A 20644-nucleotide genomic window follows, 5' to 3' on the forward strand; every position below is an offset into this window, starting at 1 on the left:
TAAAAACTTCATTAAGGCCAGTTTTCCGGGTGGGGGGTGGCTGGGGGGGGGGGGGGGGGGGAAGTTCAGCACTTCCCGCCAACGTAAACTGGGGAGAGAGGGGGGGAGGCAGTTATAGAGGATACGGTCGATTATCCACTTCCAGGGGTTTTAACACCACTGTTTCTGGTGGAGGATGAGGCTTCTGCCTAATTCCCGCTGATGTGCACTGTGCCAGTATTGTTTTGGGCAGGATGGGAGGTCATGACTCACTGGTGCCCCAAAGGTTTAGACCACTAACCCTGAGAATGGGATTTTGTCCCATCGACTATCAATAGCAAGAGGGATGATTCCACACTCTGAGGTTTTTTAAAATGTCATTCTTCAATTTATTGCCCATCTGTGGTTGCACTTGAAAAGGTGGCGGTGGGCTGCCTTCTTCAACCGTTGCTGTCCGTGTGGTGAGTGCTCCCTCCCACATTGCTGTTCAGTTGCTCCCCATTTTATGTATCTGTTGAACCCCATCACAGTCTCATAGCTCTCCCGTAGCAACCTGTTATCCAGTACATCCGTCTACAAGATGCACTGCAGCAACTCGCCAAGGCTTCTTCGACAGCACCTCCCAAACCTGCGATCTCTACCACCTAGAAGGACAAGGGCAGCAGGCGCATGGGAACACCACCACCTCCAAGTTCCCCTACAAGTTACACATCATCCTGACTTGGAGGTATATCGCCGTTCCTTCATTGTCGCTGGGTCAAAATCCTGGAAATCCCTCCCTACCAGCACTGTGGAAGTACCTTCACCGTGCGGACTGCAGCGGTTCAAGAAGGTGGTTCACCACCACCTTCGACACTCACATCCCATGAACGAATATTTTTTTAAAACATTCTACCTGAATCATAGAAGGCGGCCATCAGGCCCATCGAGTCTGTGCCGGCTCTTTCGAAGAGCAATCCAGTTAGCCCCACTTTCCGACTCTTTCCCTATATCCCTGCAATTTTTTCTCCTTCAAATATTTATCCAATTTCCTTTTGAAGGCTACTATTGAATCTTTATCCACACCCTATCAGGCAGTGCATTCCAAATCCTAACCACTTGTTGCGTAAATAGATTTTTTCCTCATGTCACCTCTGGTTCTGGCACTACACGGGCGATTTTGTTTATAACATACCTCTGTCAGGATACGGCAGATAGACCCAGCAGGATGTAGCAACTATACAAAGGGGTTAAGTGATTTGCGAGGTTGCAACGCAGGAGCCGGAAGCCTGAGTGATGTAGGCAACCAATTTCAGCGGGAGACCACAGCACAAAATGATCACCGAGCCGCAGATATTAATTTCCTCACGTGGAGCGAATGTACTGGGGGGTGGGGAGAGTGACCGGACACGGCTGAGCAAAGCTGGACAGCCACTCCCACAAGAAGCATCTGAAATGAGAAAACAATTACCCAATAAGGTAATGTTTTAAAATTGCCCCTTTCCTCGATGTCTGGTCACATTATGACGGGCATTTAAAATCTTTTCGTTCGTAGCCACTGCTTAATATTCTAGGCAACGGATAAATAAATAATGAGCTACTACAGGACTTTACCGGGTATTGTTCCAGCTTAATAACTGAATTAATTGGGACCCATCAATCTGAGTGTTAAATAATCAGGTGTATAACAGTGGGCAATGTTGAGTAAAAAGGTGTGTGGTAATCCTAGGTCGGAGCGCAAGAGGGAATGTTGCTTAAGCCCTACAGGCCTTTGAATGAATTGTTGCCAAGATTGCGGTGTGTGCGTTACTTTTCAATGCATTTATTTTCATTCACTCTCCAAAAAATCTTCTAACTTCCCTCCAACAGCAACACTGACACGTGGAAGAGTGAACAACTGGAGAGGAAGCTTTACTCGGCACCTAGTCCATGCTGTACCTGACTCAGGAGTTGTAGATGCATTTGAGGGGAATCTACATAAGTACATGAGGGAGAGAGGAATAGAAGGACCTGCTGATAGGGTTAGATGAAGAGATTGGGAGGAGGCTCATGTGGAGCATAAACACTGGCATAGACAAGTTGAGACAAATGGCCTGTTTCTGTGCTGTAAATTCTGCATAATTCTACATTTGAAAAAAATGAGATTATTCCCTTTTGATTAAATTGTGGTCATTATGTATGATTTCTAAACTGTACAACTGGCATGGTGGCAATCTCTTTGTTAATGATCTCACTTATAAATCAGCCAGAGTACGGAAGGTTGATTGTGAATGTGTGTAATCAGCCTGAATTGATAGATTTGTGTAAAAGTGCTTCACAAGCTCGGCCACATTTAAGAGTCTGAAGTCACATGCAGACCAGACCAGGTAAGGACGGCAGGTTTAGGGAAGGAATGAACCAGTTGTGTTTTTACAGTGGCTTTATGGTCACTTTTTACTGATACTAGCTTTTTATTTCCAGATATTTAAAACTGAATTAAAATCACAGTGGGATTGGAACTCAGATTGTCTGGATTACTAGGTTAGGCCTCTGGATTAGTAATCCAGTAATATAACCACTATGTACCTATGGGATGTGAAGATGGGGGAATAGGCTACAGTTTTGCTCGGTTACCTTTTGGAATCAAGAGAATTTTAAAAACCGAACCTTCCTTCCGGGGATCAAGTGGGTTACGTTGAGACTTCTGATCGACAGTTTGTGGAAAGAACAGGCTAGATGGGCTAAGTAGCCTTTGCCTTGTTCCACACTTTAATATATTAAGTACACTGTCAGCTGATGTCAATCATCCCTTCCCCCCTCCCCCTCCCCCCCCAGCTGTTAACAGTTTGGCTTCAACATGTTTTAGTGATTCAATTTACTCTCAAATCATTTCTAAGGGAGGCATTGCCAGCAAAATACTTACTCTACGTGAAGTGAGAGTGGAAATGATTTCCTCTCAGATTGATACATTAATGATAATCTCCTCTTTCCCTTGAAGTCATAGAGACAATCTTTGCACCCATCAACTCTAATGCACTTTTCTTTTTAAAATGCTCTACAAAGTTTTTTTTGTTATGTATAGCGGAAACTGAAATTTAAGTGCATGTTTGCTCTGAAACTTTTCCTGCTCTGAACTAATCGCTTTCTCTTTATTCTTTACATGTATATATTTTTGCAAATTGCGCCGCAGACTTCTGCTACAGGCCGGAATAGATATCAACCGCCAGACAAAGGCTGGAACAGCTCTGCATGAAGCTGCACTGTGTGGGAAGACCGAAGTGGTCCGTTTGCTACTGGAAGTAAGGGTGCTTGTGAGAGAAACACTTTGGGCCCAGATTTTGCTGGAATGGGGCATCTCACAGCAAGTCGCGTTAGTTAGACTTGTTCGCACACGTGTAGCATTTACCATTTTATTTTGCCCACAAAGTTACTACAGAGTGCAAGCTGATCATGGCACGGTGAGGGTAATGGGGCATCTGGGACCTTGGTGAAGCACAGGTCAAACAGTCTATCTCTTTCACCAATTGAGAGTTAACGATTGAGAAATAAACAAAGGAAGGACTGAGAAGGAGGGTGAATTAGAGTTTGTGAATTCAATGTCAACTCTGTTACAGAAAGAGTAATAAAGAGGGAGGAAAATTGGATTAAGAGAGAAAAGGAGGCAGAAAGGAAGAGTAAGAAAAAATAAGTCAAATGTAAATTCTGGATATTAAAAAAAAATCTCCAACAACAATTCACAACCTGAGGGAATGAGACACCATACTTCACAGATGCTGGCGGAGCTGCTGTGTATTTTACATTGTAAAACCATTACTGACTGTTCAATTATACTATTTAAACAGCACATCAGTACAGTACTCCAGTGAAATGTGGACACTTTCTAGATGTGGGGTAAATAGCACCAACATTGCAAGTCACTCGGTATTTTGGCAAGAATATGTTTATTTTTACAGTATATTTATTCACGAGCAGTTCAGTAGTATTGTCAAACTATGGAGTTTAGATGACGATCTTAGCAAAATATGGGCAAGAATTTCCCTGTTGGGAGAGTGGGGTAGGGTTGCCCATAGCTGGCCTCCACATTCTTGAGCTGGGCAGGGGGAATCCAAGAGGGATCCTGCTCTTGAGTGACCTCTGCTGGATTGAGCTCAACTGTGATGCCTCTATAGTTATATAGCCCAACAACATGTCTTGTTTAAAGATTTGAATTCGCACAAATTCACTCACAGTGGGCGAAATGTTGCATTCAAATTCTTTCACAGACTGACCCTTTAACTTGTTTTGAAAGTGCTTACACGAGAGAAAAAGGGGGTTTTATTTCTCAGTTACATTTTAAAAAGGTGAATTGGCATTGTGTGATATTAATAACCAACAAACTAACTTACCTGTGTAAAATTCCTATCCTTGCTATTCAACATAGGTGTTAACCCACTTATGTTAACCAGGCTAATCCCTTCATTAAAAAGCAGACCGAGGACCTTTGTACAAGTACGCTGCAAATAATGCATAGCATGATTCAAACCCATAAGTAGGAGTAGATCCTGACTTTTTGCGATAATGTAAAATGGGTGATAGCGAGTTGGCAGCCCATTTTACACCCCTCCCCATTTTTATTTTGACTTCACTGGCAATAAAAATGGGGGGAGATATAAAACAGGTTGCAGGCTCGCCAGTACCTGTTTTACACAATCGCACAATGTCAAGATCAACACCAATAATTTTACAACCATAGTGAGTTGAAGGCAAAATGGGACTGCCTCCTAGATATCTTTTTTCTCTTTCAAACATAGCCTCTAGTCAATACTTATCAATGAAAATCGAGACATGATCCCAATTTCAAACTTAAATGAATCTAAGAAATCCCTGTAGTTTTTAATCACTTGACTCACTCGACCTCTTGATTCAATGGGAAACTTGAGCATTGTCATTTGTACACGGACGGGCTTTAACAATAATTATACTTTTACACGCTTAAAGTTGCTCGATTTTAATTGTGTTTCAGAGCGGAATTAATGCACATATCAAGAACACTTACAATCAGACTGCCCTGGACATTGTTCATCAATTCACAGCAACGCAGGCAAGCAAAGAAATCAAGCAGATGCTCAGAGGTAAGGCCAAAAACAAAAAGATGTTTCAGACTGTCCTTGCGGTGTCTATGTAGCCTAAAATAAAGAAAGAACATGCATTTATATAGTGCCTTTCACGTCCCCAGGACACAAAGCACTTCACAGCCAATAAAGTACCTTTGATGTGTAGTCACTGTTGCAATGTAGGAAACACGACAGCCAATTTGCGCACAGCAAGCTCCAAAAAACAGCAATGAGATAATGACCAGATAATCTGTTTTTGTGGCGTTGGTTGAGGAATAAATATTGGCCAGGACACCGGGGAGAACTCTCCTGCTTTTCTTAGAAATACCGCAGTGGGATCTTTTACATCCACCTGAGAGGGCAGACAGGGCGTCGGTTTAACATCTCATCCAAAAGACGGCACCACCGACAGTGCAGCACTCACTCAGCCTAGATTATGTGCTCAAGCCCAACCGCCCCAACCTCACACTCCTGCCATCGGATGCTTGACACGTCAATCACGCGGCACCCCGCCTTCCCGCACCAATGGAAAGTGAACAGACTCTTCATTATCCGATTAGATGATTCTTGACTGTCAGTCAAACACCCGTTTTTCCCATGACCAATATTTTTATGACTAATAAACAAAAGCTTCAAAGAAAATGAAAAAAAACCAGGCAATTTGTTTAATGCCCTTAATGATTTCCCTCCCGGGTGTGCTCGCAACATTGGCCTGGAGATTAATCTTTAGTTACTGGAGACTCCAGAGCAATCCTGGAGGGTTGGCAACCCTAATCGCACAGGACGTATAATGGGCGGCAGGGGCAATGGCGCTTGTTTTGTGTCCCACACCCAAGTCATATTTCATCCCCACATTGCTTTAGGGGATGTGTTATGCCTAAGAGAGGTAGAGGAGGAGGTGGGGGGAAGGTATAGGGAGAGGATGTCCTTTCCTGCTGCACTCCAGCACGTCACCTGACAGCCCAGTGCAGCATCTTCACCAGTCCCCAGACGCCATCTCCACAGATCATGGTTCCTCTTTTTGTCTTTTCAGACGCCTCAGCTGCCCTGCAGGTCAGGGCTGTGAAGGACTACTGTAACAATTATGACCTGACCAGCCTTAATGTGAAAGCAGGAGACGTTATTACAGTAAGTGTGATATTTTAATAAACTTCCATATCCTATGATTTTGATTGGACTCAATATTTCTGATTAATACATTTGAATTTGTATGTCAGATTGACCCAATGAAATAGGTAATGCATTAAGAGTCTTCAAATAAATTTTGGATCAGTATAGCTATTCAATAAACAATATTGATTATCGTGATATTGTGGAATGCGACACTTTCTTCAACGGTTTTTTATGTTGATCAAATAAAGAGGGGCCGAAATTGCCCCCAGCGGAAAATTGGGGAGGACACTTTGAATTACCCTGAAATTTACCGCCCAGCAGGAGTCAGAGGTAAGAATCGGCCAACAATTAAAACCAAATGGCGGCTGTGGCAGTGCGCACTCCACTTTCAGGACGGCCGCACTGCCCAGAAAATTGGACTCTTTAACTCTGACACCGCCTCCCAGCGCTTTGGAGCACTGTTTGAGGCGGTAAAGGGGCGGGTTAGCGAGGGAGCGGGGCGGTGACCATGTCAGTGTAGCGGTGATGATGTCAGCATCCCTCCCCTTCACTTAAAGGGGAGGGACGCTGCAAGACCGACGAGGGCCACGAGGGAGGGGTTCGGCTGGGCCAGCGGGGGTGCTAGGCTGCCTGATGGCGGCCCAGTCGAACCAGCAGCCGTCATTGTCGGGCCGATTCAAGAATCGGCCAACAATTAAAACCAAATGGCGGCTGCGGCAGTGCGCACTCCACTTTCAGGACGGCCGCACTGCCCAGCCACTTGCAGCTTCCCGCCTTGCGAAGCTGTCGGGGGCACCGACCACTGGTGGCCGTGCTCCTGTGGGGCAATTTCCCCCATGGGGCGGTAAGGGGGTTGCCTCTAGGCGGTAAGGGATTGGCGGCCTGGCGGGGCGGAAACACTGGGTGCAGCAGAAGCCCATTCCCACCACCCCCGGCTCGGAATGAATTACAGATGGGTCAGCCCTGCCCCCTGCCCCCTGCGGAAAGGCCTTACCGCCCCATTAGAGGTGGTAATGGGCCTTAAAGAAGGGGGCAATTTTCCCCCAGAGACTTTTGTGCATTTGCTGGTTGTCTTTTGAAGAGGATGATGATCACCTTCTTTTACACTGGTGTGGTTGTGCTTATTGCAACATTCCATTACTTCAGCCTATAAAAGTACGTGGAAAGCCTTTTGGTGCTCTGGGCTACTGGTGTTAGCAAATTCCCCTGTCCAGGATAACTAGTCCCTCTTTTGCCCTTAGCCTACCACCTCTCTCCTTCTCCCAACCTTTCTTGCCTCTTCCTATTTTACTGATACTCTAGACACACTCATTCTGATTCAGCCCCAAACACACTGTCCTACACACTCTTTCCCCTTTCCGACATCTCCAAGGTGTTGAAATCGAAGCTCATCACACAAACATCATTCTTTCTCAGGACCGCCAAACCATTGGCACCCCTCAGCTCCCTCATTCCTTCCTCCCTTCTAGCATTACTAAAGAACGACTTCCTGATTGACATGAACTCTTTTATTCTTTTCAACCTTGCAGTGCCCCTCACTATGGCCCTTTACCCTTCACTTCGGTTTCCGAGTAAACCGACTGACCAGGCCATAAAATGGCTCGAGCAGAACAATGGACCTCAATGGCAGGTTTATATTATGGAACCATTTCCTCCCACCACCTGGCCCCCTGCCACCAAACTTCTGGTCAAGACCTTGCCTGATGTCAGAAAAGAGCCCATGCAATGTGAAAGGCCTCATCCCTGGCTTGTACAGGCGGGCTGACGCTAGGTTTCCTCCAGTGACCCCAGCCTGTTTTCAGTGAGTTTGACATGGTCTAGCAGCATCTTAGAGCCCCATACAAACATACAAAATTGGCAGGCAGGAAAAGACCAGCTGGTCCATCAAGCCTGCCCCATACCTCATGATGGCTGGAGCATCGTGACCAGATACTTTCTTACCTCCTCCTTCTCCACAGCCATGGCACACACTCCCGGCAAAAAAAAACCCAGAGCAAAAAGTACTCTGGAAAATTCCTCTCCGACCCCCTCAGGTGATCACAACCAGGCCAGGAGATCACATGAACCAAGTGTTTTCCATGAAGACACTTGCCGTCTATATAATGCAATCTGTGTCTGAGCCAAGAACCGGTCCAGCTCCTTCTAGGAGACAATGCAGAGAGTCAGCTCCCACCGCAGCAGCCAGCATTGTATTCCAGAGGCGGATCAAGCATGGTTCAGTGGGTTGATTTTTTTTTTTTTTTTTTAATTCGTAGCCAATCGTTCCAATTCTTTGTCAAATCACAAACGCCAGAGGTCACCTTGCACACGCCAAGGATCACTCTGCGCCAATGCTCTTAGCCAAAAGGCCTAGAGCCACTGCACCGTTCCTGGAAGTACTGCAATACCAGGTTCGTGCCATGGAGGTGGATGGGTCAGGTCCCCCACACACCTCCGTGGAGGTGGATGGGTCAAGCCACCCCACCCACCTCCTGTTCAGTGGGTTGATGTTTGAGTGGCAACCAGGTACTTCCTGATAGGAATGAAGGGAAACTCTGTAGTCTAATCCTCCCTTTCTCCCCCCAACCCCTCACCCCCCAAATGGCCAGTGATAGAACACTGGTAAGGACTTGGAAACAGGTGTGGAGATAGTGAGTGGCACAAGGCAATTGAAGGGAGAGTGAATACAGTAAATTAGTGTATTAATCAATGTAACTCATAACAGGACAGTTTGTTATTTAGAAACTTTGATGGGGGTCAAGTCCTGATTTGCAAATAAGCTAATGTTTGTTTACCAATGACGACCGAATTAAAATGAGGCCCTTTTTGTCGGTCCCCAGCAATACCCCAGGAATGCAGCAGGTGGTGCTGCACACACAGCCATTACCATTAACAATATTCTCGAGGTATTAACCAGTTCCCAATCCATAGGCCTCAATAGACATCAAGTAGAAGAGAAAAGCCCTTCATGAGGATTATCAGAAACGGGTTTCGTAACGATTGTTGCAGTTACCATTGCAAATTCACTAAGACACTGATAAATTAATTAGAATGCCCAATTTTAGCTCTGCAGCCTGGCAGAAACTGGGTGGGGCAGTTAAAATAAGGTGAATCACTTACCCCCTTTCTTTTCCCGCTTTACACTGCTCTTTCTAACTCAATATTTTTAGATTCACCTCGCCTTTTTCTCTTCTTCCATTTTCTCACGTCCGTCGTTTTGTCTTGGTTTTCGCATAATCTGTGTTTATCATTTTCAACTCTTTCCAAAATCTAATCATGTGAAGAGCGGGACAGCATGGGGAACAGATGTTGCTGCAGGACAAAGTGACACATTCATTAGAGAGGGCAGCACAATTTCAGACAGTAAGAGTAAGCCTGTAGCTTTACTTATCTTATTGGTTCCTATGGGCCTCTCAGATTTACAGGCTACATGTCCTGAACTGAGAGAAGACCTCAGGCCCATTATTTATTTAACGCACTGATTATGCCATCAAACACAGCCCGTTGGCATTCACTGTATAGGACAAAAGTCATCAAAGTTTCTTCCGAAGATGTTTAAATTTGTATTTTCTTTGATTTCCCTCAATCAGGTTCTAGAGCAGCATCCTGATGGGAGGTGGAAAGGCTGTATCCATGACAACAGAACGGGCAATGACAGAGTGGGCTACTTCCCATCATCTATTGCAGAAGTGATTAACAAGCGATCAGGTAAAATGCAGTTATGCCTCTTCATCTTTGTCATAGAAAGCTTGATTAAAAGTGCTTCAAGAAGCCAAACAAAAATATAACAAGACATCGAGTCTTTTTTTTTTAATGAAATGTTTTTTAATATTGATCGCTATTAAAGATTGCAGGAAACTGATGCATATTCATTATTTGATCATATCCAAAATGAGGAATTAAGCAGCAAATAACACTTCCAAATGTATAATTTGGTAACTTTTCATTTTATAAAATTGAAAATAATTTTTTCTTACTAATTTTTTATTTTTATATGAAACCCAATTTTATATTTGCCAGGTTAATTAAATCACGTTTTTTTAATAAATATGTAACTACGCAGTTGGTTCATAAAGTACATTGGTTTGAAAATGCAATTTCATATCACAGGAAATATCTGTTGGAAGTTCAGCAAGTACCTTTTATTTATCTTTAAAAGTCTGGAGTTTGCAGTGTCTGTGCAAGTAGTGATTAAGGTTGGGGTGTGTGTGTAAATGGTGTTTGAGATTGGAGCGTGTGTGTAAATAGTGATTGAGGTTGGAGTGTATGTAAATGGTCTGAGCAGTGAGATTAGAGTGACAGTTGGGTTTCTTTAATTTTCTCCTCTGCAGTGACTGATTCTGAGTTTAGTGAAATGCGTAATTTAATTGTGAAAGTTAGGTCTGCGTCTGCCATTGTAAATACTAAATAATTCTAGCTTTAAGAACCACCGATAAAAAATTAGAAGTAACCGCCTTGTGTATATCACATGACCATTGAAATATGCCCATTGCAACAAGATAATGTGTGTGAAATGCCAACTGTATCCCTCTAGTACAGTCAGTGAGCCAAGCTGGATGATTAGGCCTCAGCAGTTGCCCTGCAGTGCTGCAGACCTGCTTGGTTCAGGTATTGATTACTAGATAAGATTACACAAGTGAGACAGGAATAGATGGTTATGTTGATAGGGTGATATGAAGAGGGCTAGGAGAAAGCCTGTGTGGAGCATAAACGGCAACATGGACCAGTTGGGCTGAATGGCTTGTTTCTGTGCTGTACTTTCATAAAAACATGGGGCCCAAGTTTCCACATGATTTGCGCCTGATTTTTAGGAGCAACTGGTGGAGAACGGACTATCTTAGAAATCGCAATTCTCCACATTTTTTTTTCTGCAGTTCTAGTCAGGTAGAACAGTTTCACTTTGGAACAGAATTTTTTTCTTCAAAAGGGGGCGTGTCCGGCCACTGACACCTGATTTGAAAGTTTCCACAGTGAAAACGTACTCCAAACTAACTTAGAATGGAGCAAGTGAAGATTTTTGTAGAACTGAAAAAACCTTGTCTACACATTAAAAAATCAGGCGCAGGTTACAAGTTAGGCGTCCAGAACGAGGTGGGGGGTGGGTAGGGAAGTCATTAAATTCTATAATAAATCCTTATTTATACTTATACAAATATTATACAAATAAATCCAACCTGAATAAAAATTTATAAGCAAAAAGGAGTTAGATGAGGCCCTTACTACTAGGGGGATCAAGGGGTATGGCGAGAAAGCAGGAATGGGGTACTGAAGTTGAATGTTCAGCCATGAACTCATTGAATGGCGGTGCAGGCTAGAAGGGCCGAATGGCCTACTCCTGCACCTATTGTCTATGTTTCTATGTTTCTAAGAAAAGATTAAATAAACCATCTTCCTACCTGTGTGAAAGTGCTTCAACCAGGGAGAATGCTGCAGGAAGCCTCACAAGTTGAGGCAGCCGTTTGTTCCCGCGGGGGGGGGGAAGCCATTCGTTCCCGCAGGGGGGGTGGGAAGCCTTTCGTTCACGCGGCGGGGGGGGGAGGGGAGGAGGAGGAGGAGGAGGAGGCAGCCGTTCGTTCCCGCGGAGGGGTGGAAGGAGGTAGCCGTTCGTTCCCGCGGGGGGGGGGAGGAGGGAAACGGCTGCCTCAACTTTCTGAGGCTTCCTGCAGCCTTCTCACTGCTGCAAGAAGCCTCAGTGCTGATGGCAATGTGCTTTTATTAAAAAATGTTCTAAAATTAAACGGCTACAAAGAACTACAAAAATGGCCGAGTGCCAATGTTTCCTTCACACTGCGCGTGCACGAACGCTCCAATGCGCACGCGCAGGGTTGCCGGCAGGAAAAAAACTAATTTAAATGGTACCTGCCCCCTCCCACTTACAAAATCGGCGTGAGTGGTAGGCTCCGCCCCCCTGGGCGCCGTGCCAAGCAGACATGGAGCTCCAGAATCGCGCGTTTTTTTTCCAGCGCCGTTTTCGGCGCGAAAAACTGGCGCCCAGCTCGGAGGGGCACCCGTTTTTTATCATGTGGAAACTTGGGCCCATAGAAACATAGAAAATAGCTGCATGAAAATGACTGATCATGCCGTTTCAGTACCCTATTCCTGCTTTCTCTCCATACCCCTTGATCCCTTTAGCTGTAAGGGCCACATCTAACTCCCTTTTGAATATATGTAATGAACTGGCCTCAACAACTTTCTGTGGTAGAGAATTCTACAGGATCAGAATTCTCTGAGTGAAGAAGTTTCTCCTCATCTCGGTCCTAAATGGCTTACCCCTTATCCTTAGACTGTGACCCCTGGTTCTGGACTTCCCCAACATCGAGAACATTCTTCCTGCTTCTAACCTGTCCAGTCCCATCAGAATTGTATATGTTTCTATGAGATCCCTTCTCATTCTTCTAAATTCCAGTGAATATAAACCTAGTCAATCCAGTCTTTCTTCATATGTCAGCCCTGCCATCCCGAGAATCAGTCTGGTGAACCTTCACTGCACTCCCTCAATAGGAAGAATGTCCTTCCTCAGATTAGAAGACCAAAACTGTATACAATATTCAAGGTGTGGCCTTACCAAGGCCCTGTACAACTGCAGTAAGACCTCCCTGCTCCTATACACAAATGGCTATGAAGGCCAACATGCTATGTTTCTATGTTTCTATGTACTTTCGATGTAAGGGGAAATTTCTTATTAGATCATCTTTACCAAGAATATTAGCAGGGATTGACTCCGTTCTAGTCACCCATCGCCAGGCAACTCTTGATAGTAAATCAGCGGGTATTAGAAACGTCCTGCCAAGTGGCTGCAGAACACCTCCGAGGTTCGTATTAAAGATAGCACTGGGGGTTGACATTCCTCATTGTGTTGTGTGCCTATCAGTGAACTTGTAGTGGGTATCTCAGCGAACATCAACAAGAGAGAGGCAGTATCAACATTAATAAAGGGAGCATAGTGAGGAGAAGTTCCACAGTGCCTGAAACAGTAACTGTGTTTGTAAGGAATAGGTTTACAGTTTCGATGCAATGAGATCATCTTTGGACAATGTATCAAGAGATGAAATCAGGGACGTGCTGCAGCTTATGAGATCCTAATATTCAAGGTATTGGGAAAGATAAAGACCCAAGGGCTGGATTTTCGGCTTTGCTGATTTCAGGGCGGTAAAATTTGCACCCGGGAACAGTTTGCGCCTCAGTCATCAAAATTGGGCAGCTGGGCCCTGAATGTGGGGTGGATTGCTAGAGGTGTTGTATACAAACCTTTAGGGTTCTAGGCCGGCTAAGCATAGGAAAATCCCGAGCTAAAGAGCCTGCCCGGGTGCGCTCGAAGAGAGGCCTGGGGAGAAAAGAAAACTTGAAAAAAAAAACACCAAAAAGATTCCCAGTCCATAGCCCACACCACCACAACATAAATCGCAAAAACAAATAAAAGAAAAATCACTTACCTGAGATGGACATTACTTACCTTACTGCAGCTGGTATAGGTTGGACCGCCCGTTTTTTCAGACGGTCCCAGCAAGGCGCGTTGCAGGTCGGGTGGAAGTCCAAAAGCGAGCCGACGTTGCACACCAGCACAACTCTTCCGGGCGGTACGGCTCTGCGCCCCCGCAAAATCGACCCCGAAAACCCCCGCGGGGCACTGGAAGCTAACCGCCTGCCCAGAAGCACTCAGCGCTGCTATTGCCGCCCCTCCCGGGTGAAATCCGAGGCTGGCAGCACTGGAAAATCCAGCCCAATGCCTTAGAACAGAAGCTGGGGTTGAGAAGTCGAGACCATGAGGGAAGACCGGTGTAGTCTGAGACCTCACGGTATCAAGCGACCAGAAGCAAACCAACTGGTTTTATATTAAATATCCGGGAACGGGAGAGTGCTTGTGAAATAGAGACTGATGATCTCCCTGCACCATTCCTCCCATTTCTCCTTCTTGGTGGCGCCGCTCCTGAATAAAAGCGAGTCATTAATATGCAGACAGAGTCTGACGGCAACACACAGGATTGACACTAATGTGGCTTTCTGATCCCGTTGAATCTCTGGAAGTGATCAGTGTGATGGTGGGAGAAGGGTGTGTCTGCCATGAACAAAGTTATATCACATACAAGAGCCTCCATGACCCACCATCACAAACCCCTCACCCCATTCCACAACCACTCAGACCACTAAAAGCAGCAGAGAGTGTAAGCACCCCACTTGCTGGAGATGAGTACCTATCCTCCCTTGAGCTGACTACCAGGTATATAACATTTTAAACATTATCTTAAACTTTAATTAAAAAGCCACCCACCTATTAGAGTGACACATCTCCACTCGCAGATGCCATGATAAAGGAGACTCCTGTATTGGGATGCGGAATTACACGGGGGCGAGGACACTTAGCGCCTCATGCGCACACGTCAATATTTTCTTTTTCTACTCAGGCAGAAACCTTCGGTTGGTTTGAAAAGGTATTTGCGACTAAACCCATACTGATTTGGTCGGGATAATTCAGGGTTCTTATACGGCTCGCTGTACATCCCTAAATGGGGCTATAATTTCAGGGCTGTTTCTGTCTGAACTCTGACCTATTGCTCCGAGTACCGAGCCAGGGCTTGCTCGTTAGATATAAGCTAATCAAAGAGCTCAGTCAGGTGCCAATAGGGGCGTGAAGTTCAGTAAAGCTACCAGCCTTTCAGCATGAAGTAAGCTTCACATTCCCACTGACACACACTGCTCAGAATTAATTAACAGCTTTATGCCACCAAATTATTTGGTATAAAGTGGTCATTCAATAAACTTAATGTGGTTTATGGTTTTATTGTGAAATATCCTATTTTAAATTCCTTTTTGGGATGTGGCACTGGCAAGGCCGGCATTTATTGCCCATCTCCTAGTTGTCCGACTGAATGAATGGTTTGCTAGGCCACTTCAGAGAGCAGTTAAGAGCCGTTGAGGGACTGGTGTCTCATATAGCGCAGACCGGGTAATGATGGCATGTTTCCTTCCCTAAAGAACATTAGTGAACCAGTTGGGCTTTTAGAACAATTTGACAGCTTCATGGCCATTTTTACTGATGACAGCTTTTTAATTCCAGATTTTTTTTGAACTGAATTCCAATTCTCAAACTGCCCTGGTGGGATTTGAACTCATTTTCATCTGAATTATTAGTCCAGGCCTCTCAATTACTAATCCAGTAACATTAACTACTACACTTCATAACTGTAATATCCATGTTTAAATATCTGTGAATTAACACGGTAAGGGCGGTGACATTTGTAATCATTTATACTATTCTAGACCTAGTTCTACACAGCTTCCCCGGTGGGTTAATTGGTAAAGGCAGCATGAAACATCTACCCGCGCTATATAAACCAGAAGGTACCAGGTTTGATCCTTCGCCTGTGCTGAGTTACTGATCTCAAGCAACATGGCAGTATGGGTATTATAGCCAAGGTGCTCTCGATCAGAAAGGGGAGAAATTAGCCAGTGACTCTGCTGAAAGTGTGTGCGTGGGGAGACACATGCTGAGGACAAGATCGGGCTTGACTGTGATGCCCCTCACTGTCAAATAGCTTGCCTGCGCTCTCCGTTGAAGCTCACAGGTGAAGAATGGTCTTTGGACTGAGGTACCAGGGTGTGGTTTGTTCCCATAGTTGGTACATTCAGGAGAGAAGGGTATTTAACAAATTACTTCCTCCAGGGATTCAGAAGGAATTGTGAACAACATACCCTCCCAAAGTAGAATTAATGACTGATATAAATGAAGTGGAAGCCTCATTCAGACTAATAGAACTCAGAACAAATAAATCTCCACATAAATGGATTGCATTATGGAAGTGAGCCAGTGTTGCCTTTATGTCACTACCTTAGAGCAGTTTACACAGTAGTCAGTAATGCTATAGATGTGTTTATAGATCTACTTGCCAGATGCATTCAATTGTTCATTCACTTAACCAAGTTCCAGGTAATCAGAAATAAAAGCAGAAAATACTGGAAATACTCAGCAGGTCGGGCAGCATCTGTGGAGAGAGGCACAGAGCTAACGTTTCAAGTTGATGATCTTTCATCAGAACTGGAAAAAGTTAAAGATGTACAGGTTTACGCAAGAGAAAGGGGAGGAAAGAACAAACTGGAAAATCTGTGATAGGGTGGAAGGCAGGGGTGATTAAATAACAAAAGGGATGATAGTGCAAGGCAAAAGGGATGGTAATGGGGCAAGGAGAGAAACAAAAGATGGGTCTAGAGGAGCTGTAAATGGCAACAGCAGAATCATTCCCAACAGCTGCTGTCTAGAAAAATGGGAGCAGTGGCTATGATCTGAAATTGTTGAACTCAGTAACAGGACTGGGTATTAAATATTCCTGGTTATAAGGTGTTCAGGAAAGATGGGGAAGGAAAGATAGGAGGTGATGTGAAAGTATTGGTTAAGGAGAATGATACAGTGCTGGAGAGGGAGGATGTTCTGGAGGGGTCATGGACAGAATCTATATGGCTAGAGTTAAGAAATAATAGAGGTGTCATTACATTACTAGGTGTATTCTATAGACCACCAAATAGTGGGAAAAATATAGAGGAGCAAATTTGCAGAGAAATTACAGAGAGGTGCAAGAACTATAGAGTAGTAATAATGGGGGACTTCAATTATCCTAATATAGAATGGGATAGTAATAGTGTAAAGAGCAGAGAAGGGGAAGAATTTCTGAAGTGTATTCAGGAGAACTTTCTTGGTCAGTATGTTTCCGGCCCGACAAGGGAGGAGGCATTGCTGGATCTGGTTCTGGGGAATGAGGTGGGTCAGGTGGAGCAAGTGTCAGTAGGGGAACATATAGGGAACAGTAATCATAGTATCATAGGTTTAGATTAGCTATGGAAAAAGACAGGGAGCAATCTAGAGTAAAAATGTTTAACTGGGGGAAGGCTAATTTCAGTGGGATGCGAACGGATCTGGCCCGGGGAAACTGGAATCGAAGATTGGCAGGCAAAACTGTTGTGGATCAATGGGCTGCCTTTAAAGAGGAAATAGTTCAGGTACAGTTGAGGTACATGCCATCTGGGGGGAAAGGCAGGCAACTAAAGTCAGGGCTTCCTGGATGCCGAAACAGATAAACAACATGATGAAGCAGAAAAAGATTGCGTATGACAGATGTCAGGTTGCAAATACATCTGAGAATCAGGCTATACATATAGAAAGGTCAAAGGAGAAGTGAAAAAAAAATAAGAAGAGCAAAGAGAGGGTATGAGAATAGAATGGCAGCCAAAGTTATCTATAGGCACATAAATAGTAAACGGGTAATTAATAAGAGGAGGGATGGGGCCGATTTTGGGACCAAAAAGGAGACCTATGCATGGGAGGCAGAGGGTGTACTAAACGAGTACTTTGCATCTGTCTTCATCAAGGAAGAGGATGCTGCCATAGATATAGTGAAGCAGGAGGCAGTGGAGATACTTGATAGGAAAAAAATTGATAAAGTGGAGGCATTTGAAAGGCTGGCTGTACTTAAAATAGATAAATCGCTGGGAGTGGATGGAATGCATACTAGGATGCTATGGGAATTGAGGGAGGAAATCGCGGAGGTACTGGCTATAATCTTCCAATCCTCCTTAGATATGAGGGTGGTGCCAGAGGACTGGAAAATTGCAAATGTTACACCAATGTTCAAAAAAGGGTGTAAGGTTAAACCCAGCAACTACAGGCCAGTCAGTTTAACCTCGGTAGCGGGGAAACTTTTAGAAACAGTAATCAGGGACAAAATTAACATTGGATAGGTGTGGATTAATTAAGGAAAGCCAGCGAGGATTTGTTAAAGGCAAATCATGTTTAACCAACTTGAGAGTTTTTTGATGAGGTAACAGATAGGGTTGATGAGGGTAATGCATGGATTTTCAAAAGGCGTTCGACAAAGTGTCACATAATTGGCTTGCCAGCAAAGTTGTAGCCCATGGAATAAAAGGGATAGTGGCAGCATGGATACAGAATTGGCTAAGTGATAGGAAACAGAGAGTTGTGGTGAACAGTTGTTTTTCGGACTGGAGGAAGCTATACAGTGGTTCCCCAGGGGTCAGTTCCAGGACCACTGCTTTTCTTGATATATGTTAATGACTTGAATGTTTTGATAGAGGTGTTCAAAATCATTAGGAGTCTGGACAGAGTAGATAGAGAGAAACTGTTCCCATTGGCGGAAGGGGCGAGAACCAGAGGACATAGATTTAAGGTGATTGGCAAAAGAACCAAAGGCGACATACGGAAAAACTTTTTTTACGTAGTGAGTGGTTAAGATCTGGAATGCATTGCCTGAATGGGTGGTCGAGACAGACAATCTTATCTTTCGAAGGGGAATTGGATAAGTATCTAAAAGAAAAACATTTGCAGGGCCACAGGGATAGGGCGGGGGAGTGGGTCTATCTGAGAGCCGGCATAGGCTCGATGGGCCGAATGGCCTTCTGTGCTGTAATCATTCTATGATTCTATAATTCTATGATTCTGAGAGTCTGGAAGACTGTAAAGTGCCGACTCAAAAGATGAGGTGCTGTTCCTTGAGCTTCCATTGAGCTTCACTGGAACAGTGACAGAGAGGCCAAGGGCAGAGAGGTCAGAGTGGAGTGGGGCAGTGAATTAAAAATGTCAAGCGACTGGAAGCTCAGGGTCACGCTAGCAGACTGAACGGAGGTGTTTCAGGTGATCGGTATGAGACTTCATCTCTCAAGGATTTTAAACCTGGCACTGGCAGTGTTACCTAAAAGAGGCACCGTTTTCAGGCAATTTTCTGCACAAACTAGAAACATAGAAAATAGTTGCAGGAGTAGGTCATTCGGCCCTTCGAGCCTGCACCACCATTCAATAAGATCATGGCTGATCATTCACCTCAGTACCCCTTCCCTGCTTTCTCTCCATACCCCTTGATCCCTTTAGCCGTAAGGGCCATATCTAACTCCCTCTTGAATATATCCAATGAACTGGCATCAACAACTCTCTGAGGTTGGGAATTCCACAGGTTAACAATTCTGAATGAAGAAGTTTCTCCTCATCTCAGTCCTAAATGGCCTACCCCTTGTCTTTGGACTGTGTCCCCTGGTTCTGGACTTCCCCAACATTGGGAACATTCTTCCAGCATCTAACCTGTCCAGTCCCGTCAGAATTTTATATGTTTCTATGAGATCCCCCCCTCATCCTTCTAAACTCCAGTGAATATAGGCCCAGTCATAGAAACATAGAAACATAGAAAATAGGTGCAAGAGTAGGCCATTCGGCCCTTCGAGCCTGCACCAACATTCAATAAGATCATGGCTGATCATTCACCCCAGTACCCCTTTCCTGCTTTCTCTCCATACCCCTTGATCCCTTTAGCCGTAAGGGCCATATCTAACTCCCTCTTGAATATATCCAATGAACTGGCATCAACAACTCTCTGCGGCAGGGAATTCCACAGATTAACAACACTCTGAGTGAAGAAGTTTCTCCTCATCTCAGTCCCAAATGTCTTACACCTTATCCAAAGACTGTGTCCCCTGGTTCTAGACTTCCCAAACATTGGGAACATTCTTCCCCCATCTAACCTGTCCAGTCCCGTCAGTATCTTATACATTTCTATGAGATCCCCTCTCATCCTTCAAAACTCCAGTGTATAAAGGCCCAGTTGCTCCAGTCTCTCTTCATATGTCAGTCCAGCCATCCCTGGAATCAGTCTGGTGAATCTTCGCTGCACTCCCTCAATAGCAAGAAAGTCCTTCCTCAGATTAGGAGACCAAAACTGAACACAATATTCTAGGTGAGGCCTCACCAAGGCCCTGTACAATTGCAGTAAGACCTCCCTGCTCCTATACTCTCATCCCCTAGCTATGAAGGCCAACATGCCATTTGCCTTCTTCACTGCCTGCTGTACCTGCATGCCAACTTTCAATGACTGATGAACCATGACACCCAGGTCTCATTGCACCTTCCATTTTCCTAATCTGCCGCCATTCAGATAATATTCTGCCTTTGTGTTTTGCCACCAAAGTGAATAACCTCACATTTATCCACATTACACTGCATCTGCCATGCATTTGTCCACTCACCTAACCTGTCCAAATCACCCTGCAGCCTCTTGGCATCCTCCTCACAGCTCACACCGCCACCCAGTCTAGTGTCATCTGAAAACTTGGAGATATTACACTCAATTCCTTCATCCATATCATTAATGTATATTGTAAAGAGCTGGGGTCCCAGCACTGAGTCCTGTGGCACTCCACTAGTCACTGCCTCCCATTCCAAAAAAGATCTGCTTATCCCGACTCTCTGCTTCCTGTCTGCCAACTAATTCTCTATCCACGCCAGTACATTACCCCCAGTACACCATATGTGGGACCTTGTCAAAGGTCTTTTGAAAGTCCAAATACACCACATCCACTGGTTCTCCCTTGTCCACTATACTAGTTACATCCTCAAAAAATTCCAGAAGATTTGTCAAGCATGATTTCCCTTTCATAAATCCATGCTGACTTGGACCGATTAGGTCACTGCTTTCCAATTGCGCTGCTATTTCATCCTTAATAATTGATTCCAACATTTTCCCCACTACTGA

General features: G+C 44.6%; 1 protein-coding gene across 1 annotated transcript in view; it reads left to right on the plus strand.

The window, feature by feature from the left end:
• caskin1 (CASK interacting protein 1) overlaps positions 1 to 20644 on the plus strand; it is a 711174-nt gene that overhangs the window by 584395 nt on the left and 106135 nt on the right. Inside the window, exons 7-10 of the mRNA XM_070856774.1 lie at positions 3128 to 3236; positions 4940 to 5048; positions 6064 to 6158; positions 9713 to 9830. Coding sequence (XP_070712875.1) covers positions 3128 to 3236; positions 4940 to 5048; positions 6064 to 6158; positions 9713 to 9830 — 431 coding nt within the window. The remainder of the gene's footprint in view (positions 1 to 3127; positions 3237 to 4939; positions 5049 to 6063; positions 6159 to 9712; positions 9831 to 20644) is intronic.

Source organism: Pristiophorus japonicus, chromosome 15, assembly GCF_044704955.1.
Source record: "Pristiophorus japonicus isolate sPriJap1 chromosome 15, sPriJap1.hap1, whole genome shotgun sequence".
In the NCBI taxonomy this organism is placed as follows: domain Eukaryota; kingdom Metazoa; phylum Chordata; class Chondrichthyes; family Pristiophoridae; genus Pristiophorus; species Pristiophorus japonicus.